General features: G+C 42.0%; 1 protein-coding gene across 3 annotated transcripts in view; it reads left to right on the forward strand.

The window, feature by feature from the left end:
* Positions 1-24,437, forward strand: part of FYN (FYN proto-oncogene, Src family tyrosine kinase) — a 181,397-nt gene that overhangs the window by 110,989 nt on the left and 45,971 nt on the right. For all 3 annotated transcript variants that reach the window (XM_083176886.1, XM_083176885.1, XM_083176884.1), the window contains one exon: positions 20,241-20,498. In XM_083176886.1, the coding sequence (XP_083033012.1) occupies positions 20,252-20,498 (247 nt within the window). In that variant the 5' untranslated portion in view covers positions 20,241-20,251. The remainder of the gene's footprint in view (positions 1-20,240; positions 20,499-24,437) is intronic.

A 24,437-nucleotide genomic window follows, 5' to 3' on the forward strand; every position in this document is an offset into this window, starting at 1 on the left:
CTGTGTTTGAAAAAAGTCAGTAAGGAGCTGATTGGAACTGGACGTTCATCTTTTTTATCACCCTTGCATGGGATTTTTCATGTGCATAGCATAATCCCGGGACTAGCGTATGTCTGAATGGCTTTAGTCCACTAAAATCCGGGGTCCTGTGCACCTGCAAGGACCCGGGATTTTAAATATCCCGGGTTTGTACCGGGTTGTAAATCCTGGGTGGTATGTCTGAAAGGGGTATAAGGCTTTTGTTTCTGTGCTGACAATTTAGGAGCGCTGGTGTATGGTAAACAGAGTTTACTATTTAAGCGCTTCAACCAGATAAACATTTTATTCATGACACTACAAAAGCATATTGCAGTGTCTAATTTATAAATCTAAAAGTTGGCAAAAAATATTCTGGTAGAAACCGATACAGTCCTCTTATATCCCTGCTTTTGGTATTCCTAATATGCAGTTGATAGGCGGAACAGAATTATTTAAAGGCAGGCTGTAAGCGACCTCTGTATTTTCAGTGACCACATGACAATAAGAGTATGAATCTAGAACTGTAAAAACCATTCCATGATGAAGAAAGAGGTCCATGTTTAGTACAAGAATACTCATTTAGCAAATTAAGAGTGGAGTAGATTATCTTTTTGCATACAAACTACGCTGTTGGTTCTCCAAGTGCACTATGTTTTATAGTGCAGGAATATCAATATACATCTGTGATTTGTGAGTAAGGCTTCCCTCTGATTACCTGGTAATCTTAGCCAGAGGCTACATTCAGAACTCCATCTAGGGCAGTGGTTCCCAAACTGTGTGCCTAGGCTCCCTGGGGTGCCTCAGGATACTTGCAGAGGTGCCTTGGTTTGGTGGACCAGGATAAATTCATGTTATAAATGGTCAATATAACAGGTAAAACTAGTGCTGGTGGCTGCCAATCATAACATATGTGGACAAACAGTAGCAAATCCTGTCCCTCACCACATAACTGTGACATATACACACAATGTACTTAATTTAATTTTTTTCTAAATTTCTCAATAAGAAACATTTGGCCTAGGGGTGCCTTGAAAACATTTTGATGCTCTAGGGCAGTGGTGGCCAACCCATGGCTCTTGAGCCTCATGCGGCTCTCCCCCTTGTAAAGTGTGGCTCTTGCTCCCACTGCTGCCCACCGTCTGTCCCAGTCCCCCCTGCTGCCGGTTTCCTGAATCCCTTCTCCTTCTGAGGGGAGGAGAGCGCGCATCGCGCATCTCTCCTACCCCTTACTGTGCATCCTTGTGACTGGGCCGTCTGCCAATCAGAGCTTGCGGGCCAGCAGCCAATCAGGAGCGGGCCAGCAAGCTTTGATTGGTGGACTGCCCAGTCACATGGAAGTGAGGGGGAAGGAGACGCGCGGTGTGCTGTGCTCTCCTCCCATCAGTGACCTGACAGGAGGACTGCAGGGGGACACCAGACTGTCTTCTCCCCGCCTGGCAGCTGCAGCAACAACGGTGAGTGCTGCTGCTGGGAAATTTGCACTGTGGGGGCATAGCAGTTTGTGGCACTGTGGGGGCATAGCAGTTTGTGGCACTGTGGGGGCATAGCAGTTTGTGGCACTGTGGGGGCATACCAGCTTTTTGGCACTGTGGGGGCATACCAGCTTTCTGGCACCATAGGGGCATACCCCGCACCATGTGGTGCATACCTGGCACCGTGGGGGGCATATGTGTATCTGGCACTATTGGGGGCATATGTATATATGGCACTGCACTATTGGAGGCATATTTGTATCACACCCACCCAAGGGGTCAAAAAAGAGAACGCCACTTTTTTGGCGCATGCGCCTTCGGCGCGCGCATGATGTCGGCTCTTTATCTTGACTACTGATATTTTTCGGCTCTTTACCTCTGACCGGTTGGCCACCCCTGCTCTAGGGTGCCGGGATTCAAAAAAGTTTGGGTACCACTGATCTAGGGTATAATTTAATGTAGGTGCTGTGCAGTATACTGTACATTATAGCCACAGTAACTGCCCATTACTAAAGGGTATAAAATCACAAAGTGTGACTTTTGCAGAGTCCAAGGTGTGTCAAATTGTGCCATACATGGTGCAGTAAAACCAAGATGCATGTGGACACATCTGTAGGTCAACAGAGTATAAATAGGCAGTGAATAGGTTGACACTAAAAGATCGACATGCACAAAGTCAACAATTATTAGAATACAGGGCTGTGTAAACACAATCTGGATCAAGTGCTAGGGGATGGACATATGGGAATGGGAGGAGTGAGCAGAGATAGAGAAATGGGGAATAAGAGCAACAAATAGAACAAAAATAAGAAATAATAAATAAAAATAATAACAATAGAAATAACATAAAATAAGATCAATATAATGTTTACACTCTTTGATTGGAGATTGTTGGGAGCGCACCAGACCATAAGTGGGGACTTTCCCTAGCTTACCCTGCAGTGTGGTCCAAGCCAGTGTTTTTGTTTGGCTGTTTAGCTGGAGTCCGCCGCTTTTCAGCTGTCAGCGGGAGTTCGCGGCTTACAGCAGTGACGTCATCTGCCGGCTTCTCGCTGTAGCTTTGTGCGCAGTTCTCCAAGTCTGTTGTATCTTCCTCTGCTTGCTTCTTATTGTTCCAACGCATTTCACACCTAGAGGTGCTTTTTCAACGATCCTTGAAAAAGCACCTCTAGGTGTGAAACACGTTGGATGTAATAAAGAGCCTCCAGAAGAAGATAACAAACCAACTAACAAACAGAAGACAATCTTTCTCTTTCCTTGCCTATTTCTACATCTATTGTCCTTGGATGCACCCCCACAGAGAGCACTGGATATATGGCAGCAATTTCTCAGTTGGGGCTTTAGTAATAGTGCTGTGAGCACTTACCTGTACAGATCTCCTTGTCCCCTTTTCCCTGTTTTATACATCCATTCGCAGCCCTGCACCGGGCAAGGACAGCAGGCGGGGGGGGGGGGGGGGCGATTGCGTTTAGCAAGGCGGCTTTAACCTGCTCGCTGGGCTGAGTGTGTTCAGAGCTGAATTGGACATGCTCTACTCTTTTAGGATAAGCACAGCTTACATACACAGATATACACTGTGTATATACTGAAGATGGTGAGAATATTTCCAAAACGTTGATTACATTTTCACCACATCATGGGCCCGATTCTGGATAACTTGCAAAAGCAAATTCTCTCTCTAATGGACAACACCTGCATTGCAGGTGGGGCAGAAGTAACCTGCAGAGATAGTTAGATTTGGGTGGGGTTTGTACTTCAAATATCTATATTGCAGTGTAGAAATAAAGCAACCAGTAGTTACGCACAGAAACAATAAAATACCCAAATGTAACTCTCTCTGCACATGTGACATCTATCCCCCGCGGTGCACATGGTTTTGTCCATTAGAGAGGGAATTTGATTTTGCAAGTGAACCAGAATCAGGAGCCATGTCTCTGAATGCCTCCTTCATCTTAAATAAATAAATATATATATATATATATATATTTGCAGAAGAAAAACAATGAGCGCTATACTTTTTCACCATATAATAGTAGTCCAGTTTTTAAAGTCCTTTTGAATTTTGCAAAAAGGATTGGGGAAAGCACCAGAGTCCGTTCTAGGACCCGCAGACAATTTTTCAGTCTCAGGAGGAGAAAACCTCTGGAACCCACAGAGATGGAAATCTATTGGAGAATGGAGGAAAAACAGCGCTTCATGGTGCATTAAACTGAGTTTTAATTAGGACAGTAAAAATATCCACGGTACAATTCAGAATAGCCCCATACCAAGATTATGCACTCTGTGGACTGGATACCACACGGTTTTGAATAAGCACAACACAGGCATAGACTGCTCACATAACCATCGATGGACCCGTTGGACCTCTATCAGTGCGCCGCCACGCTGGATTGCAGGACGGGGAACGAGAAGCCACAGCCGGAGAACACGTCTGGGAGGCAGGTAACAGGAGCGACGTAGGCCACGCTCTGACGCATTTCGTCACAAAGACTTCGTCTTTGTGACAAAAGTATATGAATAACCCCTGCAAGGTGTGCGGATTCCTCAAGTTTTCTTATATATATATATATATATATATATATATATATGACGTGGAAGAATCAGCGGCACACACACGGACTTTCAAAAAAGATCACAGACGCATAGACTGCATCCAGCCTATGCGTCTGTGATCTTTTTTAAAAGTCTGTGTGTGTGCCGCTGATTCTTTCATGTCTATCTACAGCCCCCTGGCGCAGCACCCGGCAAATTAAACTTTCCACTGTGAGTGCCGTTCTCCTGCTATCTATCTATCTATATATATATATATATATATATATATATATATATATATATATATATATATATATATATATAGCTTCTTGTGGACGGCGGCACTGGGAACAAAGGTAAGAAATAAACAGGCAGGAGACCTGGTAAACAAGGTCTCCTGCCTGTTTATTTCTTACCTTTGTTCCGAGTGCCGCCGTCCACCAGAAGCAGTATACGTCCCTGTCGGGGATATCTAACGGAGGGCACCGGCTTTTTGGCATTTCTGTTGTACATTGGAGTGCTGCCCGCATGCAAACTACATATATATATATATATATATATATATATATATATACAGTATATATACACACACATGAGCACGATGTACCTGTATTAGTTTTTAAGTTATAAATAATGCAGAATAAGTATCCTGCCTGTCATTATGTCATGAGCTTGGAATAGCTGCTAGGCTCCAGGGCTCCTGTCACTGACACTGCGGAAATGCAGTGCTTAGCATGAGGGGGTTAATTATAGCACAGTACTGAGAACAGTGTATAAAATGCATTGTAAACTCCAAGGAAAGTGCTTCATGTGTCACTGCAGCTTGCTGTAATAATAGAAAGCCTTTCAGCACCTAGACATGTATTGTCTGTAATGCAGCACATTAAGCTACAAAATTTCATTTCATTTAAATATGTTATCTCACTAGAGGGTTAAGGATGTAGATGCGACCTCCGTGTAACCCACTTAAGTCATGTGTAGTGCCAAAATGTGTGTGTTTGATGTTTATAACATGAGCGTTTCCGTCATCTGATCTCTGAGGACCCAAGCTGTGTTTGGGGAGATGTAGTCTCAAGCAATATTTTGCAGAATAGCTAATCAGTCACATATTTCAGAAGACAGCGGTGAACATTATGCTTGGGCCTAGCTGATTTCTGGACAGCAGTGGCTATACCACCGAGTAGGAGAAGTCAGGCATTGTGCTGAAAAGATGAGGCCATAATATTCATAGAATCCACTGACAAGGGAACTCCTTTAAATTAATAATAATAAAAAAGAAAAGATGGCTCTTTGTTGTGTTTCCGGAGGGTAAATCTACTCCTCTTTCATTTCTTCCATTAGAGGAGGGGGTGACTTTATTCGGCCTGCTCAAACAGCAGCTTTGTGCTAATGTGTTTCCGCACGGATTTGCCAGACGACCCCCTGACCTTTCGGCAGCAGGCCAGTTCTGCCACAACAACTGTTTCTTAAATAATCTGGGCAGATGAAGTTCGCTTTTGCCTCCGTTACTGCCCGGATGTGACAGCGACTTTCCTGTGTTATGTACTAATACTAATAATAAATTCATTTTTGCAGTAATAAAAATACTCTGTTCAGTAGAAAATGTTCATGAACATTTTCAGCCTGGGTATTATTTGGTTGACTTATAGCACTTCTGTCCTTTCTAAAATACTGCAGTTACCTACTAATGGGTACACAGTGATTCCTAAAGGACAGCATTAACCTACTAGCTAAGAATATATGTTGCTATTGCATGCAATGCAGACATTATCTTCCATAAGGATGCTAGCGTTGGTGAGAAGAGCTTGTTTTTCTTGCAGCAATCAATAAATGCATCTTTGTGACATTTTATTTGGGCAACATTATTTGCTTAAAACAGAAAAAAGTGCTGGATAGTGGAATTTGCTATTAACCCTTTTCGTGCCAACGATGCCTGTGAGAGATCCTCAAAATATCCACTAAAAATGCCAGCGTCGCTCACAGCGACTGTTCTATGGGTGCAATTTTTAACTAAACTTAAATGAATTGACTTGGCTATATTTTCATTTATTTATACTAAAAGAACAGTCGCAGTGAGTGGTGCTGGCATTTTTAGGGAATATTTGGGCTCTCATTTAAATAAATAAAAGAAAATTAGTGGTTATGATGTATTAGTATTATTCCACCAATATAAAGTCATTATACAGTTAAGTTTTTTGCTGTATACATAGATTTTTATTTTTTGCATATGGAGTGGAATGGTTCCTACATTGTTTAACATTCACTGTAGTGGTCCTTGTAATGTGTATCAGCTACCAGAATAGTCCCAGTTTAGTCAGTTGGGGTTGGTCAGTGATGTATTTGTACTATATATAGCTCTTTGTGATAGCTATTTGTCATATATTGAAATTGCTATTTAAATCACATCCACACTAGGCAATCAACAGCTACAACACTTTTTGCCATGCCCAATTTTCTGATGCATCCACTGGTAATAAATATTCTGGGCCACTTGCATGTGTCTGCCCCCAGGCTGAAAGTTGTCAGCCAGCCCCTGCACACAGTTTAGGATCCGATCTGGAACTCAAAGCTTGGATTCCAGCTATCAGTTACATTCAGGGCTGCCGTCATGGGGTTGCTGCGGGCACGGCTGTCCCTGGCTCGGCCACTCTGACAGAGCCTGAAGAGCCCAGGCAACCCACTCTGCCCACTGCACCCCTCTCCCCCCTCTCTGCTGAGGCCTCATTGTCTTAAATACCCCGGGCCCCACGCTAACCTTAATCAGCCTCTGCCCACACACTGCTCCCGGGGCGCAGGCTTGGTGACCATTTAAAATGTGGCACTGTCTGGTGAGCCAATCAGAGCTTACGTACCTGCAGCCGCTCTGATTAGCTGGTGGGACGCTAGCCCCGTTTGGGTTTTTAAATGGCAGCCAGCGTTCGGACACCGGAGGTGGAGAAGACTGCTCCGTGGAAGTGTGGTGGCCCTGTAGAGCTGGATTGCAGCAGAGCCAGGCTGTAAGTGATGGGGGACTAGATATGGCAGACTAGATATCTGTCCCGGGACCCAAATCCCACAATTTCTAGTGGCAGCCCTGGTTAAATTACAATAAGTGTGAAATAGATGAATAAAAGAGTAGCAATAGATTAAAAAAATAAGGGAATGATGAAAATGTTTTAAAACATTGCACAGTGAAAATATTCTAAGAATAAGTCTTTTTTAATTGATTTTCTTCTGTTATTCTGAGATGGCAATACAAACAAGTATTGTCATAGGACATGTACATCGATGAAGGTTTTGAAATAGGCTTGGGGCCTGATTCTTATTTGGAACTCCCCCCACCACAACCACCACTCTGAAACAGTGAAAAGCCCCATGTTGTCCTTTTGACTGTCAACCTAGACCCTGACGACCTATTGCTTGTGTCGACCTAATGACCTGTCGACCTTGACCCATGTCGACCTAACAGTGTCGATCTAACGCTTGTCAACCTACGTGCTGTAGACCAAACGATCCCAACCCAGGCTGACATGCCGCTGAGAACTTTTGTTGTGTGCCATCATGTGTAATGGGTATTACGCTGTAGGCCATAATGTTTAATTGTCATTACGATAGAATATAACGGGTATAGCAGAGTTTGACAATGTTTAATGGGCGTAAACCTAGTGCAGTGTGCATTTTTTTTTATATATGTTTGTTTTTAATGTCAATTTCTAATATAATATGTGCCCCCCTGATTGAAAAAAGTGCCCTGCCTAGTGGTCAGCACCCTGCCCTAAAAAATCCTAGAGTGAACACTATGATGTGATATGTAGTAAAGAGTAAAAATTCTCTTTTCCTATTGTTTACGTCACAGGCCATGTGGGATTTCATATCCGCAAAATCTGGTAGGCTGTATCTCTTAAGCGTCTCCTAGCTTACTAAACAGACCTGTAACCTCGAAACCAGTATTGGGCAACATACAGCCCTACAGACCAGGTTTCTTAATGCTTCCTTGAAAATTGTGTTTATCATAGTTTGTAACACTTGCTAAAGTGTCTTCTGGTGATCCTGGGAACTATCTTGTTTCCCTGGTTGTCCTTGCTCCTGGATAATAGACTTTCTCTCCCTCCCAAGGGGTTTTACAGCAACCTATCCATGTGGCTTTCACTGGCATTCTGTTTAGCTGGGTCCTCTGCACACTGTAGTTTGGTGTTTCTGGTCAAGTCCTTGGCTGTTCTGGTCCGCTGTCATCCTAGTGGCTTCCTGCTGTTCTCTTAAGTGTTTTGCTTCTAATACTATTGTAAAGCGTCACGGAATATACTGCGCTATATAAGAAACTGTTCATAAATAAAATAAATAATACTGGCTTGTTATCTTTGCACTGGACCCTCTCTTTATGCTCTGGTGAGTGTGGCGTTCTAGGGGACAGAGATGGTTAAATCATAATTATTTGACAACGAGGGCAGACTGCGCAGGAATAATCTGTGTTTTGCTGGTCTCCCTTAGAGGGTGGAGGGAAATACCCTGGAGAAATGCCTTGGAGATTGTCTCATTCCCATTTTCGATGAGTATGCCTTTAATCCCCAAATTGTAGAGAGCCTGCCCATCGCCTTCTATCACAGTCTCCTCCCCCCCCCCCCCCCGTTCCCCCTCTTTCACATTTATCTCCAGCTTTCTACAAATGTGTCCACTTACATCTAGCCTCCCCTGCACACTAAACAGCCTTCTAGTCCAGCCATTCCATGATGTGACTTGGTAGCACTGAGCACTTTTTTGTACAACTTTACCTTTAAAATGCATATTATTTACGAAATGTTGTGAATATGATGCACAAGCAGCTTTTGCTGATTAAAATAGACAGCATTTATGTGTGTGCTTCAGCTGTATCTGCATATGAAATGCTGTGTTTTAGCTGTATCTGCATATAAAATGCTGCACTACAGTGTTTTCCTAGTGTGGCGAATATCCCAAAGTAATGGTGTTGGTCCATAGATGTGCAGAATTAAATTGGCATTGTAATCAGTTGCTTGTCCGCCAGCCAATCACAGTGCATCCCCATTGAGCTTTTTGAAAATGTGACAGTAAGTAAACTGTGCCTTATGTGTAGCCACACACTAAGCAGGGATACTACGGGCTATCGACTCCTAATGGGGTAAAAAGGGGTTACATTTTCCACCCAGCAAACCTTTGCCCATTTGAAACCAGGAACATTAGTTAGTTTAGATTAATAGTTTAGTTTTGTTATGGGTTCTATACGTACCATAGTTTAAGGTTCCCTGAATGAGGTTAGTTAGGGAAAGAAATCAAAACTTACCCATCTCGTAAGTAAAATATGCTTAGTTTATTGTTACTTCTGTTATTTACACTTTACTACCCTTTATTTTTTGGCTGTGTATCTATGTTGCTTGTTTTTTTACATGTTTCGCCCTGCACTTAACTTTTTGGTGTTGGGCAGACACTTTGGGGATTGTCCCTGTGCACCTTGTTCTCTTGTTTCCAATTTCTGTATAGTTATAATAACCTCTAGCTACGCTGGTCTGGAATGTCCGAGGTCTCAATGATAAAATGAATCCGTCACTGGCTCGAAAATACGGCTCAGGTATCTGATGTCTGTTGGAGACGTACTTGTCTTGGCTTTAAAGAAATCTTGGGTTGGTTGGATGTATCATTCTACTTTCTCACCTAACTCATAGGTTCCTTATTCCTTAGTACAGCTCTGTTCTCTGGAACTTTTTTCTGGAAACCTATAAGCATAATGTGCATGTGAGGATTAGTGGGTCTTCTACTACTACTACCCAGAACTGTATTAGGATTCTCTAAACTGCTTTTTTGAGTCATTTAACTGATGACAGATATGCCATTAAACTGCTCAATGGGTCATTTACCTGTATGCCCTTGTAGCAGTGTGCACTGTTGGATATATAATGGATGAACTGCCCTATTGGTGAAATCAGTGCTCGAAGTGGAAATTTTAAAGTGGGGGTATGGAGAAAAACGCAGGATTAAGTTTTGCGCGCGCAGAGAGACAGTGGGAACACAGAGGGATTGAACGCAGGGACACCGAGACAGCCACATATGTACTGTATATTGGGCATCATGGTATGTGGCATATGCATAATGAGCATCATGGTGTGTGGCATATGCTCATTATACATATGCCGCACATCGTGATGCCTATTATAAATATGCCACACACCGTGATGCTTATTATACATTTGCCACACACCGTGACGACCATTATACATATCCAACACACTGTGATGCCCATTATACATACTGTATGCCATACACTGTGATGTCCCATTATACATATGCCACACACTGTGATGTCCCATTATACATATGCCACACACTCTGATGCCATTATACATATGTCGCACACCGTGATGCTTATTATACATTTGTCACACACCGTTATGGCGGTTATACATATGTCACACACCGTGATGGCGGTTATACATATGTCACACACCGTGATGTCCATTATACATATGCTACACACCGTGATGTCCATTATACATACTGTATGTCACACACCGTGATGTCCATTATACATACTGTATGTCACACACCGTGATGTCCATTATACATATGTCACACACCGTGATGGCCATTATACATATGTCACACACCGTGATGGCGGTTATACATATGTCACACACCGTGATGTCCATTATACATATGCTACACACCGTGATGTCCATTATACATACTGTATGTCACACAACGTGATGTCCATTATACATACTGTATGTCACACACCGTGATGTCCATTATACATATGTCACACACCGTGATGGCCATTATACATATGTCACACACCGTGATGGCGGTTATACATATGTCACACACCGTGATGTCCATTATACATATGCTACACACCGTGATGGCCATTATACATACTGTATGTCACACAACGTGATGTCCATTATACATACTGTATGTCACACACCGTGATGTCCATTATACATATGTCACACACCGTGATGGCCATTATACATATGTCACACACTGTGATGCTCCATTATACATATGCCACACACCGTGATGGCCATTATACATATGCCGCACACGATGATGGCCATTATACATATACCACAGACCGTGATGGCCATTATACATGTCACACACCGTGATGCTCCAGTATACATATGTCACACACTGTCATGTACATTATACATATACCGAACACCGTGAAGCCCATTATACATATGCCACATATAGTGATGCTCATTATACATATGCCGCAGACCGTGATGCTTATTATACATATTCCACAGACCGTCATGCCCATTATTTATATGCCCCACACCGTGATGGCCATTATACATATGCCACACCATGATGCCCATTATATATACATATATGCCACACACCGTGATGGCCGTTATACATATGCCACACCATGATGCCCATTATATATACATATATGCCACACACCATGATGGCCATTATACATATGCCACACACCGTGGTGGCTGTTATACATATGCTGAACATAGATGGACAGACAGACACAGGGGGACACAGCATAGATGGAAGGATGGGCTGGTGGTAGCATAGATGGACAGATGAGGCAGCATAGATGGCCCAAGGGGGGTTCTGGGGTAGCATAGATGGATGGACTGGGGAGGGCAGCATAAATGGACAGACCGGGGGAGGGGGGTTTGGTTGCATAGATGGATTGACAAATGATAGATGAACTGTCCATGGGTGGGAGCATTATAGATGGATAAACAGAGGGTGATGGGAAGCATAGATGGACAACCAGGGGATGGGGGCAGGACAGATGTGCGGTCTGAGGGTAGAGGGCAGCATAGATAGACAGGAGGGAGGGATCACAGGCAGAGAGATAGTGGGTTACTCACCATCATCTTCCGTTTCACAGGGAAGCAGCAGCGGTTCCACACAGTGGCAATGGTTCCTCCTTGGTCCCTTGCTTGTGGTGGCAGCAGCTCCAATTATCGTACATGTCTCTCCTGCCGCCCGCGCTAACCCCCCGGAGCTGCAGACTCTCCTCCCTCCCATCACCCGTACAGCGGCAGTGTCTGCGAGTACTCCTGGAGGGACCCCGCCGACAACTTCCCATACCCCTCCAAGGTCTCCTCTGTGGAGCGGCTCCAATTATCGGCAGCGTCTGCGAGTCCTCCTGGAGGAACCCTGCCGGCAACTTCCCATACCCCTCCAGGGGTCCCTCCAGCACATGGGAATCAACCTACGGGACGCCGCCGGTTATTTCCCATGCGCTGGAGGGACCCCGCCGGCGACTTCCCATACCCTGGAGGGACCCCCTGTCTGCCTGGGCTGCCGGACCTCGGGCTGATGTCACCGAGCCAGCCCCAACTTACATGTCTCTCCTGCCGCCCGCGCTAACCCCCCGGAGCCGCAGACTCTCCTCCTTCCCATCACCCGGACAGCGCTGCAGCTGCCAGGGCCAGAGTCTGGGTGGTAACCCTAGCCTTCTGATAGGGCGGCAGCATCTCAGTCCTGATTGGCTCTGTTCTGAGTGTTCACAAAAAAAAACAGTGCTCGAAGAAAAGTGCCGGTATGCCATACCGGGGTATACCGGCCCACTTCGAGCACTGGGTGAAATATTAATATAGTTTTCATCTTTGAAACTTTTTACAACTCCATAATATGTCAAAATGGATTTGGTCATGCTGATTTACAAGTTACATAAATAAATAGTGAAGTGCTCCAAGCAACATGAAGAGAACACAGTCTCTGTGCACATTGTTTTATTTTTTCCAGCTAATTGACGCTGTAGTCATGGGAAGGTCATAGTCTGCATGTGTAACTAATAAAGAGCATCTGTTCCTTGGGCTGAGTTCCCATTCTACTGCGATTCATGCTGGATGAATATTGTGTACAAGCGTGAAGGAATATTTGTAAAAATCAATGGGACTAATCAGTTTTAAAGTAAAATGAAAAAAAAAAAAATAGCAATAAAAGTATATATTAGTGAACTACAAACAGCATGTTATAGACTAATTATGCACATGATAAATTATTATTATGGCTCGTTACTGCAAGACTTTTATAGGATATTTGTATAGTATTTATTGTACAAGCTGGAATATTGGTGTATGATTTGCATTTCCCCAATAAAAACTGATCATTAGGAATTGAAACCCAATTTGTGCTTCTATAACTTTATTTTGTGCATTGTTAAATTTTGCTGCATATAGTTTTTCCTAATTCTGACCCACCATACAACAAGGCAATGTGGAACACTATGTTTATATATGTGTGTATATAATTTTATGCCGCTTACTTCTTCAAGTCTGTATGTTTATTCTAGAGTCCTCACAAATATTATAACACCCCTTTTGGCAAGAATCGGTGCTTTCCTCCCATTCATAAATAGAGCCCTTCGTTCTGGAACACAAAGGGGAAGAAGAAGTAGACACAGTTGCTTGGCAGCGGGAAATCCAGCAGAATGGGATCTCAGAGGAAGATGGAATAATATTTTAAAGGTTGTAGGTGTAGTAATGTAGTGGGTTCATTAATGCAAGTGAAAAAAATATTTTTAGGGTGTTCTTATTTATAATACTTCACAAAATTAAGTTTAATCACCATTGACACTCCTCAGCATACGGTTTCAAATTAAGTGAAGTTGAAAATCTAGAACAATCACAGCAAATTATTATTGTTACCATTCACTTATATAGTGCACACATTCTGCAGCGCTGTACAGAGAATATTTCAACATTAGTCCCAGCCCCAATGAAGCTTTCAATCTATATTCCCTACTACATGTACACGTACTTGGAGACATTCTAGGGTACATTTTGTTGGAAGCCAATTAACCTACCAGTATATTTTTGGATTGTGTGAGGAAACCGGAGGACCCGGAGGAAACCCACGCAGGCACGAGGAGAATATACAAACTCCGCACAGTTAGGGCTATGGTGGGAATATAGACTGTAATCATGCACATGATAGGTTATTACTGGTGGCTTGTTACTGCAACTCTTTTTTAGGATATGTATGCTGCGAGGCAGTAATGCTTATTACACTGTCTGCAGTCCAGTGTGATCAGATTTGGGTTAGAATTGTAAATATTCACCTACTGTAACACCGCCTATGTGATTATGCTTCAGACAAAGTCTGGGTATTAACATCACAAATCAGGTCACATTTAGCTCCCTATCTCATTATAGGGGATCTCATGTGCATTGTCTTTAGGTAGTACATAAACTCCTGTGATAAAGAACACACGAGTCTGTATGCTATAGTATCTGCTCTCCATGTCATATTTATTCATTCACATTGATCAGTTTTATATAACACAAGGGCTATATACATACTGTGCTCACTGACATGATCTTGCTGTGAATAAAGCACAGATGGGTCTTGCAAGGACAGTTAAAAAAAATAGGGATCTTTGATCCCTTTGGGCATATTAAGTATACAGATGGCCCATTAGGCATTTAATAGAAGTGGGCATTGTTTAAATAAATTGCATCATAGAGCAGTTATCTATAACTATAAGTGTGGCATATGCTGAACAGGGCTCCCGGTCAGACAAAACCTAATGGCCTTCACAGAATTTCTTGTCATTGCTATTTTGTGTTTTTCTTTTCTTTTCATTTTGGCGGAATCAGGCTGATCAAATCATCCCAACCAAAACTACTACCGCACTAATGGGACTCTCCTCATCCCTGAAATCAAGGACTCCAAATAGGACATTGTCTAGGCAAAGATGCTTGGTGAATTCTAATTAGTGGGTTTTAATTTCAGGAATAGTGAGATGCAACCATTTTAGCAGCCTTAGTTGCTACTTTGTTGAAAAGTGAACCGCTATAGAGGACAGTAAAAGCCTAGGTTAATGTAATGTCACCAGACCATTTTTTTTATTCCATGTTCTAGATTGACCTCGTGGAGCTACTGAATGGGACTTTTTTGCCTTGAATGTTTTAAATGAATGGCAGACAGACAAGCGACACTCATTGTTGTCCTGTTCTTGATTTACTGTTCGGGTTACTACTCCCGAAGATGACCTGTCAGAAGGTCGTCCATATAAAGACTGATCCCTCTCTGTCTGGGAAATTCTATGCTTAATAAGTGACTTGTTATCAGCTGAATTGTTTGTCCTTCAGAACACTGACTTTTATTATGTGTCCGATCACTAACACTTTTTTTTACTGTGAAAAAGTAAGATGTATATTAAATGAGGGACAGACAGTTAAATATTTGAATGTATTGCACTAAGCACTAGATTGCATAGGGCCTTATTCTGGTTATTGCGGTCCGTTCCGACTTGTTTCGGAAATGACTGAACGCCGCGCACGGCGGACATTCTAAGAACACACGCCCACAGGTCGTCCACATCCCTTCGGACGGACTCGCTAAGAAGAGAGACTGTCTTCGGACTGCATCCAAACGTGCATGTGCGGTGGGAACACAAAGATTCTGCACGGTCTTACTGCTATAAATGCTACTGCTACAGTGTAAATGTGGGTCAGATAGCAACAATCCAGTCGTGTTTGCAGCATATATTCTAGTATTTTGTAATGGGCCATTTAGGCAGCAATGCTTCCAATTGAACCTGTGAAAAGAGTATAATTAATCACTAATGACTAGATGAGTGGGTTGTATTGTGGTCAGCTGCGAGTGTTTAAGGTGCGGCCGTACTAATTGGCCGAATGCCTAGCGCATGAACCAGTGCTCTCCGAGAACTGAAACTTGCTTATGGACTCCGCAGATTTCTGGCGTGTAGGTTCGCTTGCACTCGGTGTCCGGTCCGAATGCACGCCTACCACTGTTCGTGTACGCCCAGATTTACGCCCAGTTTTGCCCACTTGGAAACCTCGCCCTTGTGTACACCCATATGATGCCCATGTTACGCCCATATTTCCCGAGGGAGTTCGGTGCACATTTCTAGACGGTATTGGTGAGAACGAGTGCGCAGACAGTACGTTGCACATGCGCATTGCGTTGCCTACGCATGCGCAGATAGCTAAAAAGCGCCCTCCGAAAGAATTCGGAACGGACCGCACCAAGCAGAATAAGGCCCATAGAGCCAAGTATACACTTTGCAAAAAATGTTACTTCTAATGAAACTGTGATATATATATATATATATATATATATATATATATATATATATATATATGCAGAGAATATACAAAGGGTATAACAAGCTTACAATGTCTGTAGACAGAAGATACATACTTCAGTTGTATAAATGGAACAGGCACCTGGATGTTATTGTCATCTATCTACAGTACATGATTGCCAAGGTTTAGAATCTTTCCATTACCTATATACAATGAAGCATCGGCATAAAGAATAACATGATAACTGAATGCCAATCTGCACAGAACGTTCTCTTTCCTCATCCCACGTTCATTAGTGTATAGCGTGGCAAAGTGCCTCCTGCAGACCCATCTCACTGCTTTGGCTGCCTTTCACTTGGCTCACATGGAAATATTAGGAGTGAAGCAGTGGGCGGATGTGAGTAACAAACCAACAGCTTACTTGCATGATTCCTTTTCTCCGTGCTGTGTGATGGGGTATTTCTATCTGTGGAAAATCAATAAACAGAAATGGATCTTTTAAACTACTCTGAACTGTTTTAGACTAGTGTTTATAACTGAATTCACGTTACAGCAAGATCATCATAATTTGTTTCAGAATTTAACAAAATAACATTGCAGGCTAGCTACCCACAGAGTCTACATATCACACATTCAAATTAGTGAATTCTGTTCATAGAATCCATTGCTCCAACATCTGCTATAAATATGTTCTATTCTGCCCTTTACAACTTCAAAATGTAAAACCAGTATACTGCGAGGTTGGCACATTCCCTGTTAATTATTGCACATAACCCATTTTAATGTTGTCTTAACTTTTTGCTTTATATATTTTTTTACACTTTAAGGGCCAGATGTACTATGCTTAAAAAGTGATAAAATTTAGAGTGATAAACCACCGACCAATCAGCTCCTACCTGTCATGTCTCAGGCTGTGTTTGAAAAATACAAGAAGAAAGGAGGTACACTGCGCTAAGTAATGATTAAATGAATTAAATCGGATAACGTGGTGCCAATTTAAGCATAAAATCAAAAATTTCATTTAATAAGAATACATATAAACACTAAACAAGACCTATGACAATATATATTAAAAATATATGATATATCGGGGGGGAAGTACGCATTGAACCAGTCTATACGACGGTACTGTGTTTCTAAGTCCTATGTGCAGTAGGGCTGATGTTGAAGCCAAATTGTGTGCTGTCCAGTGAATGGAAAGCACCCTTGTACAATGAGGCGAGTCCCGTAAGCTAGCGGCAGGTTCTTTTCTGTGGGATAGCACTCCCTGGCTGGTTGCGCACTTCCCACCAATATATTATTCATTTTAAATATATGTTGTCATATGTCTCATTTATATGTACTTTTATTAAATATCATTTTTAATTTTATTCTTAAATTGGCACCACGTTATTTGATTTAATTAATTTAATCATTATTTAGCGCAGTGTACCTTCTTTCTTCTTGTATATCTATAAAGGGGTTGATTATCCCTCACCCACACTGCAGCTTGGCAAGGCATCCCATATTACCTGCACCCCTCAAAGTTTGTTGGTAATCTGCTATCACCTGTGTTTGAAAAATGACAGGTAGGAGCTGATTGGTTGTTATTTTATCACTCTCCATTTTATCACTTTTCATGGCTTAGCACATCTCGCCCTTTGAGCGGCCAGTACTTTCCCTTATACCCACTAACAGTTTCCTATATGATTCTACTATCAAAGTTGACACTTTTTTAGTTTCCAGGAAGGTCTCCCAACTTTCATGCACTTTTCCCAGGTCGCATTCGTGACTACAAATTGGCATTTGTGATTGGATCTTAAATTTCTTGGATATGTGAATACATGCGAAATCTTTGAGTTTCATGACACAATCTTGCAATAGCGGACTCACACCCAATTGGATTTATAGCCCTGTGTCTAGTTTACTTTATTGGGACCTAAAAGCATGTACAGTATCAACCCTTTGTGCCAGCGTCGTTCACATTTGTTATATAAATTCAAATAAAAGATCATGTGTAAAAAAAAAAATATTATATTTCCTATGGAAGTTTAACATTACGGGTCATTTTGATAAAAAAAATGTTTGCATGCCAATTTCACATCTCTTTTGACAAATTCACTTGGCATTCAAAGGGTTAAGTGAGTCTGATTTAGTCAAGGACATTTGGGTGTTTTTTTCTTTTCCCCTGACATATACAGTTTTTACTTGTCAGCAATTTCCCATTGCTTGCTCTAATCCCAAATGCTTTGGCCCGTATTCAATGCACCCAGCGAGGGGGATTGCAGAAAACAAACTATCCTCGCTGTTTAACCCACTCGCTGGCCGCTCACCCTATTCTACGTTCCGGGGGAATCTTCGCCGTCACAGGACAACCAGGATTCCCCCAAACAGCGAGGCTCGCGGCTAACGCAGGGAGCCCGCTGTATTTAGCCGCGAGTCTCGCTGTTTCAGTGGCCGCATACGCAGGGGGCTCAGTTGAATACTGATAGAGCGAGCTGTGACAGCGAGCGGGCAGCGCTGCTCACTGTCACAGCTCACCCCCGGAATTGAATATACCCCTTACTTAGTGTGAATAAAGGCAATGGCAATAACCAAGTGAAAAAGGGTGCCGGACGGGGTCCCGACAGTCAGGATCCCGACAGGCATTTTCCCGACGTCGGGATCCCTACTGTCAAAACGGGTTCCCGACGGCCACCTGCTATTTTCCCTCATGGGGGTGCATGTCCCCCTTAGAGGGAGAATAGAATAGGTGGCTCGCGTAGCGAGCCATCGTGCCCGCAGCGTGGCGAGTGCAGCGCAGCGTGGTGAGTGCAGCGAGCCCGCAAGGGGCTTAGTTGCACTCACCATGCTGTCTGGGTCCGGCCAGTCAGGATCCCGACGACGGGCTATCAGGATCCTGACTGTTGGACCCCTGTACCATACCCAGTGGAAAATCTCCTTACAGTAATAGTGTCCATACAAAATGAGATGTTTGCTACATTATAGATATTCAGAATTTCCTACGTATAAGTAGCAGTATTCCATATTGTTCCTTGCTTGTTTTGTTAACACATGTGCTGCTTACTACAGATGTGTCCTCATACACCACAAGCCTCTACACACCATGCAGCAAAATGACTGGTGCTGTTCGTTTTGGCGTCAGGTTCCCGACTGTTGGTACCAGGACACGAATGCAACTTTAACTGAACAAAAGTTTTAAATATGTACAGTCTGATGGACGCTGCATGGCTGTAGTTACAATAATTTCTCATTTACTCATTATTCACCTAATGATAAAGAAATTGCTGTCAGAAAGTAAAATTAGTAACATATAAAACTCTCATAAGGAAAAAGATAATGTGGATACTGGCACATAGTGGTCTGGATACATTTTACAGTAGCAGGAATAGTGACCGTATAAACTGTTATAGATAAGGTTTTTTTTGTTTGTTTAAAATATGTAAAATATGTTTATTAAGGTTCAGAAAACGTACATACAGAGCATCCACGTTGGTGTATAAAAGGCAAAGGAAATCCACACAAGGTCTCATTTTGCCAGTACTACTGCTGACGCCTGAAACCAAACCATGTTCGGTTACACAGGTTGTACCAGGATATTTGGTGGAAAGGGAGATCAGCATAACCAGCTCTGCATTCCATGGCCAACATATCAGTATAACGTGTAGATGTAAAGTATTCTTGCTCCACGGTGACTCACCATAAACTTGCAGTGATTATTCGCTTAATTTCACTTCTGGTCCCGGTCATTACTATTATACTTTCTACTTATATTTGTGTTTTGGCAACACTATAGTACTTCTACTAGAAATGTCTGAGCATTACAAACTATGAATGCACTGCACAAGACAAGTAGCAATTCTATTTACATGTATCGTAAAGCTACGTGTTTTAATGAAAATGTAGCAAAAGCGTATATGAATCTACCACCCCCCCCCCCCCCCCCCCAAAAAAAATGAGATCATAGAACAATAGTATTTCCATCATCAATAACTTGTGAGTCACATTGGATACCGTTGATTGATAAGTATTGTATGTATGAGGAGAAAAAGGATTAGTAAGTATATTGTAAGTAGCATTAACATAGTTGTATATTACTTAGAACTGCATAATTATCACATTCTGTCTATGGTGACATTCAGCTTTAAGCAACAGAAAATTGAATATACAATGGGGATATTTTGTAACACATTCTTTTCTTTCTCTGTGATTTCAGGGATATAGATAATGGGCTGTGTGCAATGCAAGGATAAAGAAGCAACCAAACTGACCGATGAGAGAGATAACAGTTTAACTCAGAGCTTAGGATACCGCTATGGGACTGACCCTACGCCACAGCACTACCCTAGCTTCACTGTGACTACCATTCCAAACTATAACAACTTCCATGGGACTGCAGGGCAGGGTCTTACAGTCTTTGGAGGGGTGAACTCCTCGTCACACACAGGAACCTTGCGTACAAGAGGTGGAACTGGTAAGACCAATAGTTACATATCTATGAGTCATTCCAGGTGACATTACATTTCATTTACACCACACACAAAAATGAAGCTGTAATTCAACCCTTCAAAAATATGACAATAATATAGGTATTCTTTATTAACCATTATTAGTGCCATCATCTCTATGAGCGATGTTCAAAATACAGATAGAGCCATGCTCATCTATCCCTTTAATAGGATTAAGAGAGCCAGGGCTGTCTGACTTAGGCCCTTATTCTGGTCTGATTGCAGCAGGGCACATGTGCATACGCAGGGTGCGTGCACCACGGCGAACAGACTATTTGCCGAGTGCACGCACCCAGGACGGGGGGTGGACAGGGCCTGGTGCGGTGTGCGCCCCCATTAGCATATGCGGATACGGGGGGCACGCATATGTAAGTGACTTGAGAGTCACTTTTATATGCGTGCACCTTGCACATCTTTCAATGTTCGTCGACCATCGAAAGAGGAGGGAGGTTCCCCCTGTCCTGGAAATGGATGTTACTGTGTAACATTCATTCGCAAACCCCTGCGAGCAGGTCGCCCTTGCAAATGGGTGGGGCCAGCCAACCATTCACAAAGCGGGGTTTGGTGGACTCACAAGGCTGCCAGAATAACCCCCTTAATCCCCTGATGTATTGTTCTATGTGTTGTATTGCAGCTGAAAACAATAGATATAAATAAATTAAAAATATTGTGTTAAAAAAGATTATATTTCCTATATTAAGGTAAACATTATATCATTATATGATAAATAAAAAAAAATGCTTGGCAATTTTCACACCTATTTTGAAAAATTAGCATGGTACTCAAAGGGTTATTGTTTAGAAAGAGAACAAATGTACATAGGTGGCTATTCAATCCCGGCAGCTATTTTGGATCTTTGGAAATATCTGCTGTTTTCACATAGAATAGGTCATATTCACATTCAATCTATTCTATTCAAGATGTGGATTTGCAGCGGTGTGTTGAATAGGTCCTGGCCGATATTTCCGAGTATTGGAAGTATCGGCAAGCATTGACTTCCCCCATTAGTAGTTAAATGTTACGGTTTATATGTGTGACTCATGTTACAACAGAATGGACATAGGAACTGAGGAGATTTGCATTTTTTAACCTGCTCTCCTAATTATATTAACAATATGATTGTTATAGCATACACTTAAAAGACTCTAAACTTATGATTGACACACAAACAAAAAACTCAGTGTAAACCGAATTAATAAAAATGTTGAAATGTGACTCACGTTACATACAAATGTGAATCGAATTGTGTTACATTTCTGTCCTCAGTTAAAGGGCTCTTACACAATTGACTCAAGCCTGTAGAATCTATGTGAATTAATCAGTGTAGACCTGTTTATGTTCCTGATTAATTATGAAGATGTACATAATATTTCATCTGGTGATGATGGCCATTTCCAGTTGCTGCAAGCTTCTTCCATCCTGCTTACGAAGGGTCAGATGTATCAAGCTTCAAAAAGTGATAAAGTGGAGAGTGATAAACAACCAGCCAATCAGCCCCTAACTCTCATGTGACAGACTGGGTTTGAAAAATGACAGGTAGGAGCTGATTGGCTGGTTGTTTATCACTCTCCACTTTATCACTTTTTGAAACTTGATACATCTGGCCCTAAATATTCACCATCTCTGATGTCACCAACGTTAACATGTATTTAGTCATCAACATACTTTGTACATGTTGTTGCCGCATATTCTGGATTTTAAATAGATTGAGTAGGATTTGTAATGCAGCCCACACACGCACCGATTCCAGCGTGCGTTGTGGGCTTAGCTAGCACACACAGCATCGCATCGTATGCCTTGTGCATACGATGTGCATGCGATGCGATGCTGTGCTAGAAAAAGCTAGAACAAAAAGTATGTGCAGCACATACTTTTTGTACTGTACGATGAGGTGCCGCGGGAGCGCCCACCCCATCGTACAGCATTGCACCGCCGGCATCGGCGCGTGTGTGGGCTGCATTAGTACTGATCCAGATTGTATTTCATGTCATGTATGTCATGTCAAAATAAATATCAGAAAACCTTTGGGTACAAATGACACACAGTAATGACTAAATTCATAAACTTGTAATTGTAAACTGAAGTCTACACAGGTGAAAAACATTACTCAATGTGTTCATTGACCAATGTAATAAATAAGTCGGTCCCCTGTTCTTTTGTTAACATAAATAGCCCTCTCTGAGGTCTTAAGAGTTTAGTAGAGACATTCCAAAACAAAAGACAAAAAAAACCTCATACATACCAGAGATTTATATTTGTAGATGCACACATCTGATACATTTTTTAAGAGGCATTTTCATTATTTTTATTATTGTTATTATCCGTCTACAGAGATGGGCTGTGTGCAAAAAAAAACGATATACAAATAAGCAGGAAGGTAATGAGATCATGGATAACAGGTTTGGTAGATAATGGTTAAGTAAAAGGAATGTTATTTCAAAGTTGAGGGACCACACATAAAGAGAGAATGCATGTGTACTATTAAACCATTACTAAATGTAATTATAATATATATATATATATTTTTTTTTTTTTTTGCATAATCTTGGTCAAAAATATGGGCTTACCCACCACGTCTACATAACCTTATCATAGGGTCAATCACTAACATTCTAGATTCTAGGGGTCAAGTCTAGACCATGGAAAACCCCCAGCCAGCCCACTAGTCAAAGATCTCAAATAAAGTGTTATATAAGTGAGAGCAGCTACTATAAATTATGAGGAAAATGTGTGAAAATGTTACACAAGTAAAAAAAAAAAGTGTTATAATGTGTGGAAATAGGTGTTACATTATGATGCATTGAATCAGCACAGTCAGAGATATTCAGGTGGTCCCATAAACCATAAACTCAAACTCAAACCGACAAACTTGTTCCGTGTGCAGTCAGCAAATGCAATGATATTGTACTTAAAAACAATCAGGAACAGGTAGGAGGGCTGCTACTACAGGCTCATGCCTTCAACTGTACATATAAATGCACAATATAGGATATAAAGGTCATGGAATAAGTAGATTTGGGTGTTAAGTTTTTGTAGTGGTATTAAAGAGAGGAGGTTTACAGGAAAAAAGCATGGAGTTGAGAACAGCACCTTGTATCCAGACAGACAGTATGGATTTTTATTTTTTAAGAATCATGTTTGGTCGAGATTCAACACCCTATCATGGAAATATAGATGTGTCCACATACATCTAGTCCTTTTGCGTTAAACTGCCCTTCTAGTCGCGCTATACCATGGTGAGACTCGGTAGCACCGGGCAACTTATACAGTTAAATAGCATCTTATTTGCAAAATGGAGCGAATAAGAGGCACAAGCAGCTTCTGCTGATACTGACCTGTAGACCATGCTGCTAATAGTATATTTGGTTGGAGTTTGCTCCATTTTTTGCAGATATGATTCTTTGTGACTGTGGGCCAGATTGTCTAAGCTTCAAAAGTGATAAAATGGAGAGTGATAAACAGCCAGCCAATCAGCTCCTGAATGACATTTTTCAAACACAGTCTGTGGCATGGCAGGTAGGAGCTGATTGGCTGGCTGTTTATCACTCTCCATTTTATCACTTTTGAAGCTTAGAGAATCTGGCCCTGTGTGTAGTATTGTTTTTGAGGGAAAGTACTTGCAGCTTATTTTGATGGTATTTTGACTTCTTTTTTAGCATGTTTTTTTCTGATCGAATTGTGTTTTTACACCCATGTTCACGGGCGGATTGGCCATAGCACTTACAGGGAAGATTCCCAGGAGGCCATTGCACCTGTGAGGCCACCTGTCAGAATTATTTTTTTCTTTTTTAAAGATGTAGCCCCACCCCTCCTGTCTCCCACATAAACAACCTTTGCTGGGTCACAGAGTACCTGTGCTGTAAAAACTCATCTAAAATGGGTGCCCATCTCTATCCATTGTGACG

The sequence above is a fragment of the Crinia signifera genome, chromosome 3 (genome assembly GCF_055691185.1).
Source record: "Crinia signifera chromosome 3, ASM5569118v1, whole genome shotgun sequence".
Lineage (NCBI taxonomy): Eukaryota > Metazoa > Chordata > Amphibia > Anura > Myobatrachidae > Crinia > Crinia signifera.